General features: G+C 42.6%; 1 protein-coding gene across 1 annotated transcript in view; it reads right to left on the minus strand.

Moving 5' to 3' along the window:
• ptprn2 (protein tyrosine phosphatase receptor type N2) overlaps positions 1 to 22,354 on the minus strand; it is a 289,171-nt gene that overhangs the window by 21,156 nt on the left and 245,661 nt on the right. Inside the window, 5 exon segments of the mRNA XM_046356247.1 lie at positions 120 to 197; positions 4,659 to 4,732; positions 4,948 to 5,095; positions 13,464 to 13,673; positions 17,206 to 17,421. Coding sequence (XP_046212203.1) covers positions 120 to 197; positions 4,659 to 4,732; positions 4,948 to 5,095; positions 13,464 to 13,673; positions 17,206 to 17,421 — 726 coding nt within the window.

Raw genomic sequence — 22,354 nt, forward strand, 5'->3', positions numbered from 1 at the left:
CATGTTATGCAACAGACGCAAACTTCATATCACAGCAAGAAACAGCAAGTCTCGAGCATAAACACACAGGGAGCTATTCAGCATTCAAAATGACACCACCGATCCTTTTATGGGTTTACCTGCCAGAAGTCCGCCATGGTGGAGGGTAGAGGGCCTTGTGAAGAGATGTACATGGGGTTCCTCGGGTCATGGTCCATCTGGGAAAAGACGGGAAGAAGAACAAAAGTTGTGTGTGAAAACTGAGTGAACGCGACTGTGTAAAGGGACAAGAACATACTGCCTGCTTGCGTACCAAATGGCACCCTGTTCCCTATATACAGTAGTGCACTATTTGGGGACTAGGGTTCCATTTGGAACACAGGCCCTGTCTCTACAGTTAGAGCTAGCTTATCAAGACAGTGGGACAAGCAGTCCATGCACTCTCCCTGAGGATCTAAGGGTTGTGCTCCCACCTTTTCTCCTCCATGGACTAGTGACCAGTAACAGGGTCTCCGTTTTTGTTTTCACATTTACTTCCTCACTCCGTTCACCTCTCTCTCTCTCTCTCTCTCTCTCTCTCTCTCTCTCTCTCTCTCTCTCTCTCTCTCTCTCTCTCTCTCTCTCTCTCTCTCTCTCTCTCTCTCTCTCTCTCTCTCTCTCTCTCTCTCTCTCTCTCTCTCTCTCTCTCTCTCTCTCTCTCTCTCTCTCGCCCCCCTCTGTTACCTTTCCCCCCTCTCTATCCTCCAGGCATGGCTATTCTTTAATGCCTCTGATTAGAGGAAGACCATGTTCAAAGGAAATTACACTGCCTCTCCAACATATTATTGATGCTAGTCAGAGAATGTCACAGAGGCCTATAGAAGAGGCAATCGGGGTGTCTCTCTCTCTCTCTCTCTCTCTCTCTCTCTCTCTGTGTGTGTGTGTGTGTGTGTGTGTGTGTGTGTGTGTGTGTGTGTGTGTGTGTGTGTGTGTGTGTGTGTGTGTGTGTGTGTGTGTGTGTGTGTGTGTGTGTGTGTGTGTGTGTGTGTGTGTGTGTGTGTGTGTGTGTGTGTGTGTGTGTGTGTGTGTGTGTGAGTGTTGGCATGCAGAACCCAGAGATACAGAGGGTGGAGGAAAAGATAGGAGTTCTGCAATTGCCCCTGAAGCTCTGTTTTATATTAAAGATCCAACATAATGGGCTTGATACCAGCTCTACATCCAGCTCCACCGAACAAGACCCTGGCCTTTACCGTCTGTCTATTCATATTAGTCTGTGAAAGCCAATGAACAAGGGAGAACTACTAACGTTTAGCAGACAAATTGCACATGAGCATTAGTCATGGCTATTGTTAAAAGGAGAAGAAGAATAGAGAAGACATGAGTAAACCTTTTGGAATCGAGGCTATTTTGTAACACACAGACAAAGTCATTGTTTCATTTCAGAAGATATAAAAAATTAAAAAAAATATTCGGCTGATTAGAGGCTGGTTATTTCGGTGAGACCATCAGTCAAACACACTTCAAGCACCATGAATGTGTAATGATCGGGTGCAACAGAATTTGTATTCCCCAAATAAACACTTTGGTTTCCATTTAAGGTGGGCAGCCTGCGCTAACCAGAGCTAACCAGCTGAATCAGTGCACTTCAGTTCATTGGGCATTTGTACTTTATGGGCTCCATTTTGCAATGTGCCAAAAAACAAGGTTGTTCTGTATTTTTTTGAGGTAAACAATGGTATTAGGGTATATTTTTCCACAGTCCGAGTTCTGTTTTGTATGAAATTAATCCTAGCCCTTGTATGTTCCCATGCTTTCATACTGGAAAGGTTCATACAATACAACAGTTTCATACAATAGTCTTGCATTGAGATAAGTATCTATCTTAATATAGAGAAGAAGAAAGGGATAAACCTTTGTGTTACACGGAAATCAGTCCTGAATCTCCACTGGATGACACTCCAATGACTGACATCCACACCCATTACTATGGAAATGGATGCAATTGTGCAGCACTTACAGGGAGTCATTTAGGGCTGGAGCAATAACAGAGAAGAGACAGAGGCTTGGGTCCATAAAGGCACCATATTCCCTGTATAGTACACTACTTTTGACCAGGGCCCATATGGCTCTAGTCAAAAGTAGTGCACTATATAAGGATAGGGTGCTATTTGGGATGCTCCCAGATAATAATACCAGGATCTGCTGTAGAGACACAGTAGATTGTCTTTAATGGATGTCTTATCTTCTTTTATGAACTTCTTTCTTTATGAGATTTCATAGTAGTTATATTAGCACCGACTAGGGGAGATGATTATAGAGGTTTAACTCAATTCTAATCACTTTGACTACAGATGTGAAGCATAAGATATGGAAGCGTATACCCACCAACCATAATATGAAGCTAGCTAGCATGGTCCACTAAAATGCACCTGTCTTTACAAATACATTTTGTAAGATCACCTGGAATTCCTGTTGCCTAGCCGTGTTATTTGAAATGGCATTTCTGGAGAAGAACTAAAGAAATGTATGCCCTTTCCATTCTGCGCGCTAACACCTCAGTTAGATAGCGGTGCTTTGTTAGCATCACACTCTCCTGCCTCGTTGAAATTCCACAGATAGCTTCTATTTTTATTTGATTTTATCCTGACAGGAATGAAAGACTTGATGCTAAAACCTAGAGGCTCCAGCTCCCTGTTAGGCAATCTCAAGGACACAGACATACAGTAGCTATGCCTGACATCCCTGTATGAATACTAAAAGCAGCACATGAAAAGATGGCCTCCGTATTTCAGCTTCTCTCCTGCTCTTCTCTCTCTGTTGGTGGGAAAGCTAGATAGACCTCGGGAAAACAGCATCTTTACCAAATAAAAGCTGTTTGGTTTGAGGTTTGAGGTAAAAATAAAAAATCTAACAGAATATTCAAATCTTATTAAATATTTAAACAATTATTCCCTTGTAGTGCACTACTTTTGACCAGGGCCCATAGGGTTCTGGTTAAAAGTAGCGCTGTTTAGGGAAGGGAGTGCAATTTAGAACGCAGATGCTACGTGCTGGATTCCTTTCAGCTAAACCTCACACCAATGACATTGTACATTGTGGGTGCCCAATCGTCTGTTGACCTGAGCTGAAGAAGTTTGGAGGAGCAAGGGGGCATAATGGGTGTCTAAGGTCATTTTTTGTGTCACCCCTCCATGACTGTGGGGGTAGAGAGGATGCCCCCCCTTACCACCCCATTACCACTCGAACCCCGCATTCCAAGAAAAAGATGACAAATGATTTACTTGTGGGCCATTTCCCTTGGGCTAATGAGGAGGAAGAGGGTGTGTTGACAGATGTAATTATGGTAGTTTCGCAGGGCTCAGCCAGGGGTCCTGTTGTGGCGTAATTACCATGCTTTCATCCGTACAGCGCTGGATCACTGATTACTGTGTCTACTCCGCTCTGCTCTGCACCAAGCACAGCATAACCCACTCTGACTACTAATAGCAACATGGAGGAGTGGAGAAACGACTCCAAATGACAACTCCACTTGTCATTTAATTGTTTCCCACTTTGAAAGGAAACGCAAATACAGGGAAGAGATCATTTGGTTTGACGTTCTAATATTGGAGAGATGTAAATGGATCATTGCAGATCTTTAAAGGACAACCTTGTAGAAGTTGTTCTTATCAAACAGAGAGAGAAATAGGGAGGAGAGCGATGAGATTCAGCACCGACGACAACACGGATAAGTAGAAGTCGATTTTATACTATGGCTTCAGAAGCAGTAATACGTATAGATTGTTATAATGAAAGGATGATATCACTATTACTTAACACATTATGAATGCATTAAAATGCATGAAATACAATAAATACTTCTTTTTTTTTAACCAGGCAAGTCAGTTAAGAACACATTCTTATTTTCAATGACAGCCTGGGAACAGTGGGTTAACTGCCTGTTCAGGGGCAGAATGACAGATTTGTACCTTGTCAGCTCGGGGGGTTTGAACTCGCAACCTTCCGGTTACTAGTCCAACACTCTAGCCACTAGGCTACGCTGCCATGTGGTCAACAGTGCTTGACTTGATCTGAAATAGGTGCCGGTAATCATTTTTGGGTGCCGGTAGACAGCAAATTCTCCTGTCTAAAACAAAAACAATAAAAAAACACTGAGAGTGTCAAATCAACACTGAAAGCACCTAGTCTGTGGACGCATATAGACACTGGAACAGTGTTAAATTAACACACTGCTTATTGTAATGCCTTATTCAAATATTTCCCAGAATGCCACCCATGACAGCTCCGGTGAGCTCCTGGCCAAGTCAAGCACTGGTGTTCAAACTTCCAGATGTCCTGTTAGGTGGTATACAGTAATAGGCTTTTAGTTCATCTCTCCAAAGAGTTTTCCCTGCTGTATTTGAAATGCATAGTTTCCTATTCTTTTTCCATGGAATCCATCTCGGAGCTGTTATCTCAAGAGAGCAGCCATTTCAAAACAGGGAAGGTGACAAACTATTATTTCACAAGACACGGCAAATTCATTGAGGTGCAAAGTGTGTAGGAACAAAGGCAAAGGGATCAATAGGAACATTCATGACAAATCACAAAAACAAATTGAATTTAAAATCCGATCTCAACTGGTCTTTGTGTAGAGCTGCAACAATAAAGCTTAAGAGAAACATAAAGCGAAGGAGTATGGGACGTGGACTGGTACTCACAATTGGGCTAGCATTGATGTAATCGGAGTTGCCATGGTTATTCTCGGCCTTCAAGGTTATTCTGGAATGATCGTCTGTAATAGAAATACATAACTCACCACACATTTTTTTGCTTTTCCACGATTGAAACATTGAACTATTATTGATAAATGATATGGAATAGTTTTTTCCTGGTCAGTTCACATGGTCATGAACAACACAGGAATAACCTAGTGATCGACTACTGAGAGATGTGGTCATACTGCGGTCATCCATGACCACGCGGTCAGAGGGGTGTAAAACTACTCACAGACGACCACGGCGTCGGTGCGGTTCCTCTTGGCGTTGTGTTTGTCCTGGCCCACGTTACAGGCGCCCGGCTCAGCCAGGTAGCCACACATCGCCTCCCACTCCCTCTCCAGACGGTTCTTGTTCTTCAAGTGGTCCTCCATGTACGTCTGAGCAGACAAACGGGAGAGATAACGGATGCCATTTAAAAACAACTCCACACAACTAAATAACCAAACAAAAGGTAATGAACTGGAAATGGAAAGGTAATTACATACGGGAACATTTCGAGGGGAGGGATGGAGTAGGGTGCCCCCAGAATATAGAAGATTTTGTGATTGTCATTCACTGTCTAGAAGAGATCAAATAAAAGACTAAAACAACTAATGCCTATGTTGTAGACCCACTCTACTTCAGTGGATCTCAAAAGCCTTCCTACCTACACACTGGAGCAGAATACTAAACCCATGTCATCAGACAGACCAACAAACAGGCTCTAGACAGGCTCTAGAGCCATGATCAGGTACAGTATCATGGTAAATCGTCCTAAGCTTCTCCATTGTGTAAATTATGGGGGGGGGTAGAGGTGTTGGGACGGTAGGGGCGGCCGAAAACCACTCCTCGCAATTAAGACCCCTGAAAGGCCTGCCCGCATTGGAAATACTTGGAAATACTGGGCGCTCCAATCACCGTCTTTCAAACCGCTTGCACAGCCCCTGATAAGATTGTCTGCGTTTAAGCCGTAGATCGGTGAAGACAAAATTGAATTAGCTAGGGAGACAAAGGAGAAAAGAAAAGCAGGGGGGGGGATGAGAAGAAGAAGAAAAAACAGAACACGCAGCTCCTCTAACCAACCAGGAAAGGTCTTATGGAGCTTGGAGGCTGCGGAGAAGACTCTCTTTTTCAGAGGAACAGTGTTTCCCCTGACGCTTGTATCAACGCTCCCTGCTCCCCGCGGGGTTAAACGGTTTAGACCGTCATTGTGTTAGGCCTGCATTGTGTAAGCAATACCCAGATGTGCTGGGCTTTTTATCACACATTAAAGGCGGTGGAGGCGCGTTGGCTTGGGGAGGTGATGCACGGTGGTTATCTACAGCTCAGTTAAGGCTGTCAAACAACTCTCGACATGGACACGGCAGACACGTAGATAAATACAGGGACATACTTTGAGACAGCACAGCATATGATGGGAAATTAGCCCCTCTACAATGCCCTCTTCCGCCATTCACTATAGGGAGAAAATATGAATGTCAAGTGATATCTCCGTCAAAAATTAGCAGACAGTTTTTGACAGCAGTTATTATTCATTTCTGAAGTTCCGGCCTGCGTCCCAAATGGCACCCTATTCCCTATTTTACTTAACCTTTACCTTATCAGGGAGTCCTAATGAGTCCAAGGTCTCTTTTACAGATGAGCCCTGAATGACATAAATGACAGAAGATGCACGCATCAAAATCTAAATTCAAATTGCAAACAGAAAGAAAAACACGGTCAAAACAAAGATATTCATCAGTAAAAAGGCCCTCAGAGTTTTGAATTGGCTTAGAGGTGCCAAAACATCACATTTCAGAACATTCTGAAGATTGTCCCACAGACAAGGTTCAAAGACACTAAAAGCTGATTTACCTAACTCAGGAATTTCCAGAGTTAGCCATCCCTGAGACTGGGTGCGGTAACTTGTATGTCTAAAGTTTAGTATTGGATGTTAGGTACAGTGGGACTTTTTGTAAAAAGGCTTCATATATGAAAACATAGGAATGTATCAACCTACGTGACATCAAAGGGGGGCCAACCAACCTTCTGGTAGAGAATGTGGTGATGAGCACTAAAATTGTCGCCTGCAATAAAGCGCAGTGCGCGATGACAAACTGCATCTAGCGACTTTAATGCAGTGGCAGCTACGTTCATATAGATGACGTCTCCATAATCTAGGACTGATAGGAACGTCAACTGAATAATCAGCTTTCTACTACTTAGCTATAGAAGAAACCCATTTTCAATTCTCAGCCTCTTAACTAACTCATCGATATGCTTTTTTACGAAACAGCTTTTCATCTATCCTGATGCACTGATATTAATTTTGACCAGGGCACCGGTCAAAAGTAGCGCACTATATAGGGAATACGGTGCCCTTTTGAACTCATTTTGGACCCATGTTTTGACAGTTTACTGACAGGGTGTCATGACCACTTGACAGAGCCAGTCGCATGCAGTTCTCCTGACAGTGGGGAACACGTATTTTGGCCTTGTCTCAAATGCCACCATATTCCCTATATAGTGCACTACTTTTCACCAGGGCCCATGGGGCTCTAGTCAAAAGTAGTAGACTATGTAGGGAATAACATGCCATGTAGGATGCAGACAGGGTAGCTCCACAGCACGACACCCCTCCCACTCCACTACACAGACGTACAGTATAAACTCTATATTAGTACATACTATACATTCAGAAGGGCTACAGAATTGCCGCCGTTCAACGGCTTACTCTGCGCCTATCCCAAATTGTAATACAAATGTTTTTTTTATGCGGAAGCTTTGTATGTAGTGATGTAGCAGCCTGAAAGTGGATCGGATGACGCAGCGAACCACCTCCTCTTCTAGAGGCAGAGAGTGTGTGTCCTATTCTCTATTCTCTGCATAGTACACTACTTTTAACCAGAGCCCTATGGGCCCTGTTCAAAAGTGGTGCACTATGTAGGGAATAGGGTGCCATTTGGAATGCAAGTCGGAGTAACAGGGTTCAGTAAATAAGGGATTAGTGTCTGGGCTGCCAATCAAAGACGCTGAGAGGACGGGTGTCAAGGAAACACTGAGTAATCCCCCCTAACAACAGCCCTCGCAGGCCAGATAGAGAAGCTACATTAACTCACACTGAGGGAAATAAAGGACACAACAGGTAACACAACGTTGCTACTGTGCTGTCGCTGTCATGAAAGCTGTGCAGGTGGGTTCCCAGAGTCCCAAACAGTAACTGACTATGAAATGCTGTGTGAAGTCACATGGGGATACAATGAGAAAAGTATGATGTGTCTGAAAAGAGTAGTAGGCACCCTACTCATAATCTGAGGCCAGGGACAGCCTGGAGAGGAAGGGCATGGCAATCAGTCCTATCAATCAGGGATGGAAAAAAGGGAATAAAAATCACTTATAACATGATATACTTGCTGTTATAAACTGGGTGGTTCGGGCCCTGAATGCTGATTGGCTGACAGCCGCAGTATATCAGACCGTATACCACGGGTATGACAAAACATTTATTTTTTACTGCTCTAATTACATTGGGTAAACAGTTTATAATAGCAATAAGGCACCCCGGGGGGTTTGTGGTACATGGCCAATCGGGCCTTGTCGTGCATAAGAACAGCCCTTAGCCGTGGAATATTGGCCATATACCACACCCCCCCGTGCCTTATTGCTTAATTATCCTCTCCTGCCTTACTCCGACAAATTATTCGTTTTCAATTAGATTTGACATGGAAGTAAGTCGTAAAAATGATGCAATGTCGCCTTGGGCTTGCTATCGATTTTCTGAGGCAACAAATAACCATTTACGGAGGGTACATATACAGTAAGAACGGAAATGATATCAACGTCCCAACCATATCTACTGGACAGCATAAAAACAGTCCCCCCCCAAAAATAAAACATGACTCCAAGGGAAATCAAAAATGGAACAACAAGGTAAAAGCAATAGAGCTGAAAGCCAGAAAATCACATAGCTGTTATTACTGTTCATGTCCTATAAAAAGTCTGTTTGTCTTTGAGTACTGAATGTTTGAAATTGCATTGAAATAATCCATACACATTCTAATTTATGGTGAATAAGCGTAAGTGACCAAAACACATAGACTGCATGTTTTAATATGTCTCAGCACCAGGCCTACAACAATGGGAGAGAATAAAGCCAAGGCAACAATACAAAACTAACCCCAACATCGCTGACTCTGATTTTGAACCTTGGAAGTCATTATATACATCTCACTCTACAATACTGAATACCTGTACTAAAATGTGAAAAGTCACTGTATATCCAGGACCAACATAACGGTATGTGGTCCATGGCTTTCAGCCAGAAATACAGATACATGATTAATAGGGCTGCGTCCTACATTTACATGAACATTTTTTGTCATTTAGAAGACGTTCTTAACCAGAGACTAACAGTTAGTGCATTCCCTCTTAAGATACACTACATGACCAGAAGTATGTGGACACCTGCTCGTCAAACATCTCACTCCAAAATAACGGACGTCAATATGCCGTTGTTCTCCCCTTTGCTTCTATAACAGTGTCCACTCTCTGGATATTGGAACATTGCTGCAGGGGACTTGCTTTCATTCAGCCCCAAGAGCATTAGTGAGGTAAGGGCACTGATGTCGGGCGATTAGGCTTGGCTCGCAGTCGACGTTCCAGTTCATCCCAAAGGTGTTCGATGGGGTTGAGGTCAGGGCTCTGTGCAGCCCAGTCAATTTCTTCCACACCGATCTCGACAAACCATTTCTGTATGGACCTTGCTTTGTGCACAGGGGCATTGTTATGCTGAAACAGGAAAGGGCCTTCCCCAAACTGTTTCCACAAAGTTGGAAGCACAGAATCATCTAGAATGTCATTGTATGCTGAAGCATTAACATTTCCCTTCACTGGAACTAAGACGCATAGCCAGAACCATGAAAAACCGGGCCCAGACCAGTATCCCTCCTCCACCAAACTTTACAGTTGGCACTATACATTGGGGCAGCTAGTGTTCTCCTGGCATTAGTCAAACCCAGATTTGTCCGTCGGACTGCCAGATGGTGAAGTGGGCTTCATCACTTCAGAGAACGCGTTTTCACTGCTCCAGAGTTCAATGGCGGCGAGCTTAACACCAGTCCAGCTGATGCTTAGCATTGCGCATGGTGATCTTAGGCTTGTGTGTGGCTGCTCGGCCATGGAAACCAATTTCATAAAGCTCCCGACGAACAGTTCTTGTGCTGACGTTGCTTCCAGGTAGTGAGTGGTGCAACCGAGGACAGACAATTTTTACGCGCTACGCACTTCAGCACTCGGAGGTCCCGTTCTTTGAGCTAGTGTGGCCTAGGGAAGTGCTCCCGCTGTGGGAACATCAATCAGTGGAAATTTTAAATTTTAAGTGCGCCACGTATAGTTTTTGATAAAACTCAAACTTTCATTAAAATTGACATACAATATACTGAATTAAAGCTACACTCGTTGTGAATCTATCCACCAAGTCAGATTTGTAAAATGCTTTTCGGCGAAAGCATGAGAAGCTATTATCTGATACCATGCACCCTCAAAATACTGCAACGTCACCTAACACGACAGATTTTGCGTTATCCGTCGCAAACCAAAACGCTGAAATAAAATATAAAACATTCATTACCTTTGACGAGCTTCTTTCTTGGCACTCCTAGTTGTCCCATAAACATAATTTAGGGTCTTTTTTCGATTAAATCGGTCCATATATAGCCTAGATATCGATCTAAGAATACTGTGTGATAAACGGAAAAAAATAGCGTTTCATAACGTAACGTCATTTTTTTAAAATTCAAAAAGTTGACGATAAACTTTCACAAAACACTTCGAAATACTGTTCTAATGCAACTTTAGGTATTAGTACACGTTAATAAGCGATAAAATTAATCAGGAGGCGATGTAATTTCTTTTGCTGTCCGTGTATAAAACTTGTCCGGAGAGAGCTCGATCAAAACATCCGGTCGGAGACCGGAGGGAAGGAGTTCCCTTGAACCGGTTAGACCAAGAACCAATTGCGAATCAAATGACAAGACTCTAGACAACGTGTGGAAGCTGTAGGCAGTGTAACCTCGGCCCTATTTAATTCAATTCCTTGAAGTCGCGGAAGGATATATTTTTCCATTTTCAGTAAACAGATTTCCCTGCACTTTTCGATGAAACACACGTTCTGTTAAAGCCACAGCCGTGATTTAAACAGTTTTAGAAACGTCTGAGTGTTTTCTATCCACACATACTAATCATATGCATATACTATATTCCTGGCATGAATAGCAGGGCGCTGTAATGTTGCGCGATTTTTAACAAAAAGCTGCGAAAAGCTGCCTGAATTCTCTACTTCCTTAACAGGTTTTAAGGGCGCTGTACTGCAGCGCCAGCTGTGCCACCAGAGACTCTGAGTTCGCGCCCAGGCTCTGTCTTAACTGGCCGCGACCAGGGAGGTCCGTGGGGCGACGCACAATTGGCCTAGCGTCGTCCGGGTTAGGGAGGGCTTGGTCGGGAGGGATATCCTTGTCTCATCTCGCACCAGCGACTCCTGTGGCGGGCCGGGCACAGTGCACGCTAACCAAGGTTGCCAGGTGCACGGTGTTTCCTCTGACACATTGGTACGGCTGGCTTCCGGGTTGGATGCGTGCTGTGTTAAGAAGCAGTGCGGCTAGGTTGGGTTGTGTATAGGGGGACGCATGACTTTCAACCTTCGTCTCTCCCGAGCCCATACGGGAGTTGTAGCGATGAGACAAGATAGTAGCTACTAAAACAATTGGATACCACGAAATTGGGGAGAAAAAGGGGTAAAATCCCCCCCCCCCAAAAAAATGAGCTTGTGTGGCCTACCACTTTGCGGCTGATCCGTTGTTACTCATAGATGTTTCCGCTTCACACTAACAACACTTACAGTTGACAGGGGCAGCTTTAGCAGGGCAGAAATGTGACGAACTGACTTGTTGGAAAGGTGGCATCCTATGACGGTGCCACGTTGAAAGTCACTGAGCTCTTCAGTAAGGCCATTCTACTGCCAAGGTTTGTCTATGGAGATTGCATGGCCATGTGCTCAATTTTATACACCTGTCAGCAACGGGTATCGTTGAAATAGCCAAATCCACAAATTTGAAGGGGTGTTCTCATACTTTTGTATATATAGTGTAGCTGGGTGAGACAACCACATATCACAGTCGTAGTAAGTAAATGTTTCCTTGATAAAGAAGTTATCAGCAAAGTCAGTGCTGGTAGGAAAAAACAAGTGCAAGCAAATGGCTCAAATGGCACCCTATTCCCTATTTAGTGCATAACATTTGACCATGGCTCAGATCAAAAGTAGTGCACTATTATAGGGTGCCATTGGGAATGAAGCCCAGGTGAAACTTGGATAAGAGTAGATTGGGCCAGAAAGAGCCTCCTAATCCAGTGATTTAGATGTAGGTGTGATCTATAAGAGAGCCCAGCCCAGCATGCAATCTTGGTGGAGCAAGGTACTCATCGCTCCCACCGTCCACGCTACATGAGATCCACAGAGAACAGCACAGGAGAGATGAAAAGAATTGGCTCTGACATCAGTGATACCGAGGCAATCTCACACATGGTTACACGTGAGGTGCGAATGGATTTCAAAAGAGAAACAAACTCCTTGTCAATCACTCAGGAGTCAAAATGGAGTCAAGGTCCGTAAGGCTTATATGTGCATTATACTTAGGTTTTCTGAAGAATCTGCAGTGAATATGTTTGATTCTTACTGTAGTATTATCAAAGCAAATACAAATTATGTATGTATAGTGAAGGACTTTGTTGTAATGTAAAGGCCAAATATGTTCTATTCAAATGTTTTCAAAAGAGGTGTCTCAACCAACCTTGACATTTGCAATAAAGCCCATCCATGACGAATTAAACACGTTACTCAAATTCATTCTCATTCACTATAGACTCCAATAAAAAATCCTGACACGTACTGTGATGAATTATACCCCATTAATGAAAACACAGCCAGACATCTATCTATCTCTTTTATCAAGCTTGTCTGCGATGAATAAAACAAAAGTTGTGCAAAATTAAAACAATCCATTGTGTGTGCAACTAGGGGCCCCACAAGGGACTCAAAGCCTTTTCAAAGAAAAGCAAAACAAAAATCTGAAACGTTCAACTGACAATCAGCTGGGTAATGATATTTCTCTTTTGAACAGCTCTCATCACACAATGCAATATCCGTCTCGCTTTGGCTGAGAGAGAGAGAGAGAGAGAGAGAGAGAGAGAGAGAGAGAGAGAGAGAGAGAGAGAGAGAGAGAGAGAGAGAGAGAGAGAGAGTGTGGCAAGGGAGTGGGATAAAGAGTGACAGAGGGAGAGAAAACAAGAGCAAGAGAAAGAATGACAGAGACGACTGGCCAAGATAAAGTAAATGAAAAAAGAGGGAGATAGAGATGGAAAGAAAGACAGAGATGGAAATAAAAATGGCAGCGATCTAGCCAGGATAGAGAGAGAAAGGGATAGAGAGAGACAGAGCCAGACAGACAAACAGAATGAAAGCTGGAGGCTGAGTGCTTGGGGAATAGGAACCACAGACCAGATCCTATCCTACACACACTATACACCACACTTCCTCCAAACAGGGGTGGCAGGTTGCCCAGCGGTTAAGAGCATTGGGCCAGTAACTGAAAGGTTGCTGGTTCGATTCCCTAAGACGACTAGGTGACAAATCTGTCGATATGCACTTGGCCCTAATTGCGCTGGATAAGAACATCTGCTGAAATGTAATGCTCTCCATGATGAAAGGTTAGACAGACCATAGTTTTTTTTTACCAGTATCATGTGTCCGGTGGAGATGTCCATGTTGGCGGGGACAGGTTCCTCGCACCAGGATGAGGTGGAGCTACGGGCAGATGGGCTGGCCATGGGCCCCCCATCGCTGAACTGAGACGACGCGCTGTTCAGCCGCGAGTGGTGCCGTAGAGGCTCCGGGCGCTCCGGACGCTCTGATGTCCGCACAGCCATCCGCTGGCGACACAACTCCTGGAGAGGAGAGAGGACCTGATCAGCCTCTGGTTGATTCTTACTGTATTATCAAATCAAATAAAAAGGACTAAATATTGCAAATACAATACTACTCAAATTCATTCCCATTCATTGAAGACTCCAATACAAAAGCCAGACAGTCATTGTTTTAATTAGCTGAGATAATTTCACATGACACCCTGTTAATCTTTGCAGACTGCATAGGTCTGGGATATCCCTGTGGTCTATGGAGCATGGTTTGTAGCAAACCTATCTATATAAATGTCAGTAAATAGAAAACACAGTCAAAGGTCATGCAGTTCACTTTAAAACGCTTGAATTGCCCAGGTCAAGCCAGTATATTGCCACCATTTTACAAAACAAATAGCAATAAACTGTAACAATACATTGGGTTGCTGGCTGGCAGGGGATGTCTTCATTGTTAAGTATTGATTTCAATTTGTATACAGTTGGTAACAATTCCTATGAGCCACTTGTTTTGTAACGCATTAGGCACGTATGTATTCTCTTGTAAGGAGGCACAAGCTACTCTGAAGTCAATCGTGAAATAGATGAGAAACAAATGCAACGAAACTACAGCCCAAAATGAAAGATAACTGCTCGTGAGAAACAAACATACTCCCCCCCCCCCCCCCCCATTCAAAATGTAACAACCACACTCATCTTTAGGGAAGAAGAATCTCATTTTCCATTACTCAAAGAAACGTATACATAACAGGGAATCAATACATTAAACCCAAAAGGATTTTCTTTGAACTGAGCAGCCACTCTCTCGTAATTACAAAGCTACAACAAGAGAGGAGCAGCCTATGTATTCACATCTGCAGTAAGGCCTTCACTTTGGCATTTGGATTGATACCGCAGGTGAAATTCTATTGTTATTCTATGGGAATCAGAGAGATTCAGAGGAGATGTCGACATAAAAGACTCTCTCCCACTGCCGCCACCCCACCATGAAGATTACTCCTCTCTACTAAATGACTCAGCTTTTCTCCCACCATGCCTTGTGCTCACCGACGCTCCATTAGGGATTTGGAGACTGGGCGTTATCTAGCCAGCCAGTCATCTTCCCCCAACTCAAAAGAGGAAAGAAAAGATAAGAAAGAAAAAAAACATCTGATAGTTTGAAGGATGCAATCTTACAGAACCCGAAACCCCCTCTCTCCCCCTTCCTACTTCCCCACTCCCGATAGTGTCAGTCTTATCTGGAGCTGAACATTTCACCATTATATTCACAGTAATCTGCGAAGCCCATCGTGTTTGGTGTGTAGCTTGCACCAGTCAGACCCACAGACTGATTTTCAACCACAATTAGCAACCAGGGTTTGCATCCCAAAGGGCACCCTATTCCCCATACAAGTGCACTACTTTTGACCAGGGCCCATAGCCGCAAGCCAGGGCCCATAGCCGCAAGCCAGGACGGTAGAAGGCCGTGTAGGTAAACGTCTTCTGAAAGCAGCACACTGCTACTAGTCTATCTCATGATCTATTATTGTGACATTTCACTCCAGAGACCAGGCCCTATGCCCTGGTCTAGGATCAGCTTTCCCTACGTCAAACCTTAATCATTATAACCATGAGAATCTGCCCTGGGCCACGGCCTCAGGGCACTTTCCATGTCCACCTAATAATTCATCCAGTTTCTCTAGTCTAAACCTTTACAGAGTCAAGGGTTGCATCTCAAATGGAACTGTATTCTCGTTATGGGCCCATAAAGGTTGCACAATTCTGTTAACATTGCCAAAATGTCAAGATTTTCCAGGAATCCCAGTTGGAGTAGGTGGAGGAGAGAATGAACAGGAAATCAGGGAATCCTCCAACCGGGATTTCTGGAAAACCTTGTAATTTGTGCAACCTTTTTACTTCCATATACCCCCCAGTAAAGGGGACGCAGAGAAGATATATGTCCCAGAAAAATAGCATTTAGCCTAGGCACAACTAGCTTAGGCAACCGATAGTGGCTGCTAGATCTGCACTATCGTCTAAGATTGATGGGCGTTCCCGGCAGTACACTCGTGTCTCCCCGTGGACCGGCTCGTACATAAAGCATCCTCCATTTAGGCTGCAAAGGCATAATTGTCCTCCTTAATGGGATAGTTCACCTAAATTACAATATTGGTTTCCTTGGTTTGTATTGGTTTCCCTGTAAGCAGTCTATGGGCAAGGTATGAAAACAATCCATGCTTTGGTTTTGTTTCCCTGGCACTGTTTCCACATGCTAACATTTGAGCATTTGTGGCATAAATCCCATTCAAGTCATGGGACAGATACTAGCATTTTTTTGCGCAAAATGTTCAAAACATCTATAAGTGACTTTGTTGGGCTTCACGATCAATTTGAGATACTTTTGGATGATTTAGACATAATGCGCGAAAAAAGCTAATATCGGTCCCATGACTTTGTGTCACAAATGCTAAAACTTTAGCATGTGGAAACAGTGGCCAGGGAAACAAAACCAAAGCATGGATTGCTGTCATACCTTCTCCATAGACTGCTTACAGGGTAAGGAAACCAATATGTCATTTTGTAATTTAGGTAAACTATCCCTTTAACCAGCTTTAATGGCGGGGTGCCAGAATTATTTTTTTTATGTGAACTGTCTTAATAGAAAAACAATATTCCACCACCTTGGCTGAATGCCAACATCCTAAGTTGTCCAAAAATTTTGACATTATATAACAATGAATCTGCTCTTGTGTATGTGCATAGGAAATATGAGGCTACAACAACACCTATATATTGTAAACAAAGAATAAAATATTGTAAATATTGTAAAAGTCCATTAACCCCCCCCCTGATCGGGAAAGGTGACACTGTGAAAGGCTGACTAAATATTGAGAATGCAAATGTGATGGGTGGATGTGCACTGAGTGTCCACGCTGAGCACAGCTGAGCCCAAGACAAAATCAATACGAGCCGGCCAACCAGCCGGCTGCTAAACATGGAGGAATGGAAGGAATAGGTCACACAATAAACCCGTTAGTCATAGGTCATAGCCAATACAACTCTCGCTGGAATATCAAGGCTTTACCAGAAATGTAGACTTCTAGATACATTCGACTGGCCTTGTTGAACCAGGCTGAGTGCAGCAGTCAGGCTGTTTTTTTTACGAGGCTAACATTTGACTGGCAATTGTTTACTCTATTTCCTTAAAGTCTTAAATTACAACCAAACCACAAAAAATACTTCCCCATAATACAGAATCAAATGAAGGGTAATCTTGCAATCGGGTGACAGAAATGTTACATACTTTTACACAGCCATATATTCTGTTGATAACACCCGACTTATGTCACAACTTATCTCTATCATGAACAAACACACATTCTACAACCAACTGTCACAAGTGTGACAATAAAAACAAAACAACAACCAGGTATTCCCTTAAAATCAAATCATTCAATAGACAGCGACTAAGTGTCACTGCAGACCAATCAGAATAAAGGACCGGGACCAGGGCACATGCTCTACCAGTAGAGCACTCAGCCGCTGCACTATGATTGGCTGAGGCCGAGGAGGCTCCTCTCACCTGATAGGTTGAAGTTGCATCAGCACTGGTGTCAGTCCCCAGGCTGGCTAGTTTCTCCTTCATTTGGAGGTGGGAGCGGTGGCGCAGGCAGAAGAGCCAGCCAGACGCTGCCAGCGCCCCCATGATCAGGACCATGGAGATGACGGTCAAGACCAGGAACTGACCAGACTCCAGACGACTCTCCGTGACCACCGGGATCTGCCTCAAGCTTCCCTTCTGGGAGAGAGAAAAGGGGATGAGAAAACGGCCTATACATCCAGGTTACGGCAATGTTTGTGCGGTGCAGTATTTTCATCACATATTTGGAGAAACAAGGGTGTCATATGCACACACATACCAATGACAAAATGTACAAATACTGAAATTGACATGAATCTGTTGGCAAATGGAAAAGCATAACTTCCATGTTAGAAAATCCCAAAACAAGGGATTTTTGTAATTTGTTCTACAGAAATATGGAGACAAATGAACACAGAAATTTCCCTCCCTGTCTATCCCAGCCACGCCCACTCACCCCCATCCCGATTCACTCCCTGCCCAGCCTACTCATTACCTTACACTAATAGTAGTATTATAATGTGCATTCAAACTCGCTCAAGTCCTATTACTCTCTTCTGTCCAGCCTACACACTATAGACATTTAGGGCCCATTTTGTTCTGGCATAGGGAGACCTGCCTTTGTGCAGCTACAGGAGATTTGGACAGTAAAAGCTTGTCACTAATTAGCCTTCCAGCTTTGAGTTTGGCTGGATTAGGGCCCTGGCCAAGGCCCCTGAAGTAATTGCTAGGATGGCCTGAAAGGGAGATCTCAGATTGGGTCTACCCAGCAGAAGCCCACCAGAATGAACCTTTCAGAGACATTGTTAACCCCCTCCCTGGAGCTAAGCCAAGGAGAATAGCATGGTATTGGCATGGTATTGTCTCACAGGCCCCTGTGAGGCTGCCAGGCTGGGTAGCCTATCCCTGGGTTCCAGTAAGTGCATGGACCACTGTGAAGATTTTTAGCACCATTTAATAAGTGAACCCAGGTAGCCTAGTGGTTAGTGTTGGGCCAGTAACCAATAGGTTGCTGGATCGAATCTCTGAGCTGACAAGGACAAAATCTGTTGTTCTGCCCCTGATCAGAAGGCAGTTAACCCACTGTTAACCCACTGTTCCCAGGGTACCATGGATGTTGATTATGGCAGCCCCCCCGCACCTCTCTAATTCAGAGGGGTTGGGTTAAAAGCCGGAAGACACATTTCCCTTGAATGCATTAAGTCGTACAACTGACTAGTTATCCCCCTTTCCCAAAATGGACTAGTGGCCCATCCACCCCATCAACAAGCCCATACACCCTCATCTATTCAATACACTTGAATTTCCTACATCCGTCATTGCAGAAGGGTTTTCAACTTCAATCAAACCAAAAACACACAACAATCATCAACCGCTTCAACATGGTACTTAGTCGTGGGGTTCAAAAGGGTAAGGTACAAACATAGCTGCATTTATTACATATTTTTTAAATAGTCATAACGCATGGTCACTTTAACCTTCGGGACTGCATACATGCTGAGGCCTTTGGTAACACGCTCACACCGATTGGCCATGTTGGTCTGGTGAGTGTGTGTGACGTGCAGCTTCAATCAACAGCCAAGTGGCTTGACAGCAACTGAGAAGTCCTTTAATAAGGCGCATAGAGAATAGATGAGAGAAGCAAAGCTTCGGCTACCTTTGAGCTATTGCATCAATGCCTTTGGCAAATTGAGTATGAGAGAACGTATTCAGTATGACAGATAAGGATTTACACTGGATTGAAAAAAAGCTTAGTCTGAAACTGTGGCTAGCGGAAATATGTGTCTCTAAAATGGTCATACATTTGACAGGAGGTTAGGAAGTGCAGCTCTGTTTCCACAACATTTTGTGGGTAGTGTGTCTACGGCAGCCTTTCTCAATAGCAAGGCTATGCTCACTGAGTCTGTACATAGTCAAAGCTTTCCTTAAGTTTGGGTCAGTCAAAGTGGTTAGGTATTCTACCACTGTGTACTCTCTGTTTAGGGCCAAATAGCATTCTAGTTTGTTAATTCTTTCCAATGTGTCAAGTAATTACCTTTTTGTTTTCTCACGGTTTGGTTGGGTCTAATTGTGTTGCTGTCCTGGGGCTCTGTGGGGTCTGTTTGTGTTTGTGAACAGAGCCCCAGGACCAGCTTGCTTAGGGGACTTTTCTCTCTGTAGGTGATGGCTTTGTTATGGAAGGTTTGGGAATCGCTTCCTTTTAGGTGGTTGTAGAATTCAACGGCTCTTTTCTGGATTTTGATAACTAGCGGGTATCGGCCTAATTCTGCACTGCATCCATTATTTGGTGTTTTACGTTGTATACGGAGGATATTTTTGCAGAATTCTGCATGCAGAGTCTCAATTTGGTGTTTGTCCCATTTTGGGAATTCTTGGTTAATGGTTCTCTCTCTCTCCCCCCTCTTTCTTTCTCTCTCAACACCAGTCTAACACTTAAACAAGCCACATGAAAAGGGATTCCATGAAAATAAATGTTTTTAGTTCAAATATGTCAGTGAATCATTATTTATTAAATGTAATTTGTTTGAAAAATAATTAACATCAAATATATTGTGAGACATCTAGTGTTTATTTCATGTTTTGGAGAGAAAAATCACAGATTGTACTTTTATGACACAACATCGCCTGCCATGTTTCTTTTGTTAAATCATGTTCATATAATTTTGTATTCTCAATGATTCTCACGTGTAAGTAAATACTACACAGATCAATAATTTTGGAAAATACATTTGTGGTATTATAAATATTTTATGACATAATTACAACAATATTATACTGTGTTACTGTCAAAATAATTATTCAGGTATATATAACTTCAAATGATATGAAACAGCTATTACGACGACATAAAGTACCTAAAATTCATTTTGTAGGAAGCTGTTGACTGATCCTAGCAAAAAATATGATCTAAATACTCTTCACACCCCTAGATAATGTATTTTTCAAATACAGGCTATCTAAGAGGATAAAGAAAACGAACGAAGAGCGTATTCTCCTGAGAAGGAAAGAGAGAGAGGAGTCCTTTTGTTATGCCAGAGAGGAGTTTTTGTTCATTTGTGAGAATTAAATTGGATTTGTAAATTACCATTTCATATGGGGAAACGTAAACAGTCAATGATGACAAACATATGACAAACTTATTTTTTCAAACAACCATTGATGAAATTACTGCAATAACATTATGTTAAAAAACATTGTGACGTTTTATTTTATTTTATAAACAAATAAATCACATTGATTTACTTGCAGATCATCATTTTCATGTATTTCAAAAACATTAAAGTGTATGAACATTACTCCTAAATAAATAAACATTACGGGATTATGGACAGGTATATTTAGATGTATGAATTGATGAGTGTGTGAATAGAAATATCTATAACAAATTTAAGAAAATCACTTAGGATTTTAAGAAAAGCTCTTATAATCTTATATACTGCTCAAAAATCAGTATTTTTTTTTACACAGGGTGTGCAGTAAAGTTTTTACACTCATTCTCTCTCTCCCTCTCTCTCTCGGATTAGCAGACCTAGCAGAAGACAAAGGGCAGATGGATTTCGGTAGCTCTGGTTTATTCAAATGATTGAGAGAAAGGTCACAGTGAGAGAGGCCAGAGGGGAATCCGGCTATCCATTCACACTGTGATCACAATACTTTCAGGCAGTTGAAGGTACCCCCCTCACGCACACATGCACACTAACACACCACCACCAAATCCCAAACCCTTGTTGCGTGAAATACAAACATATTCAAGCAGCTAAACACATTTTCCCCCTGACAGATTAGAAACAAACCCATTTTAGAATTGTCTCTTTATTTAGATTAAAACCGTAGGCTACATGAAAATGCCTCTAATTGAAATCTGAAATACCAATAATCATCTTTATCTTTAAATATTTGGTGGTGAAATAAACATACATTTATAAAGAGATACATGTTATTGCCTTCAATGAAGTAGCAACTTCTTCCATCAAATTCAGCCCTTTTGTTCAGTCTGATAATATCAGATCAAACAAGAATTTCTGAAATAGTAATATACGAGAGATTCTCAATGAAAAGTTGTATATTTTTTTAAATTGCTATTTACAAAAACCCTTGCCTAACTAAATTCATGTGTCTTTTCCTATTTTAATGAGAAATAATTATTTGCCATCCAAGTGTAGCCTACTTTAAAACAAAGTAACCGAGGCCAATCTCAAATCCATTTCAGTTTAGATAATAAACTGACCAAATTAATGCAAAGAAAAAATAGCAAACTTTTTATGCAAATATTGATTTGTTCTAACTTGAGTAGGATATTGATTTGTTTTAACTCGAGGGTAACCACTAGCCAATAGAAGACACTGATCTTCTCCAAAACTCAATGCGCTCAGTCAATCAATTAATTCCATTGATATCTGCGGAATGCGCTTTTTGTTGTGAAAACGTATTTTCCCTACAGATGGGCCGCGTGGACACTTGCACCAGTGCTGCTATTCATCAAATATATGTTCTATATTTTCAACACCTGTTTTAACTTAAGCTAGGTCTAAAACACGTTACGCTTCTACCGCACGGATCATCCCTGTCTAAATTTGATCTAGTTTTTTTTAATAACCTACAAGTTTCGTTCTATTTCCCCTCTCACGATACGAGCATCCTTCGGTGACTGGAGCGTCGACAAAGGGCCGAAATCACAGAAAGCACTCAACTCAGGCATGCATTGCACATCAATTGTAATTTAAGCAATTCTAGAAAAAAAGCTAAATATGCATTAAAAAATATATATCTAAATAAATTGCTCATAAAAACGATAGCTTATAAATTGATGCCTTCCACACAAGTTCTCCACACGGCATTAGTTGTAGCGGTACCTTGAAAACACAGCCAAGATAGGTTATAACACATGCTGGAAAATAGTTACCTAAATGCATGTTGATGCGCAAGTCAGAGGGTTTGCAATAAATAGGAGATATGTCTTGTATTCCAGAGAGCAGGTTCGGCAAAACGCAGCTCCACTACTGTGAGTGGCCAGCGTAATGACCAGCCTCCCACTCATTCCTCTCCTCCCCAGAAGTTACCAGCGTCCCATGCGCCTCGCGAGCCAACAAAA

Source organism: Oncorhynchus gorbuscha, linkage group LG07, assembly GCF_021184085.1.
Source record: "Oncorhynchus gorbuscha isolate QuinsamMale2020 ecotype Even-year linkage group LG07, OgorEven_v1.0, whole genome shotgun sequence".
In the NCBI taxonomy this organism is placed as follows: Eukaryota; Metazoa; Chordata; class Actinopteri; order Salmoniformes; family Salmonidae; genus Oncorhynchus; species Oncorhynchus gorbuscha.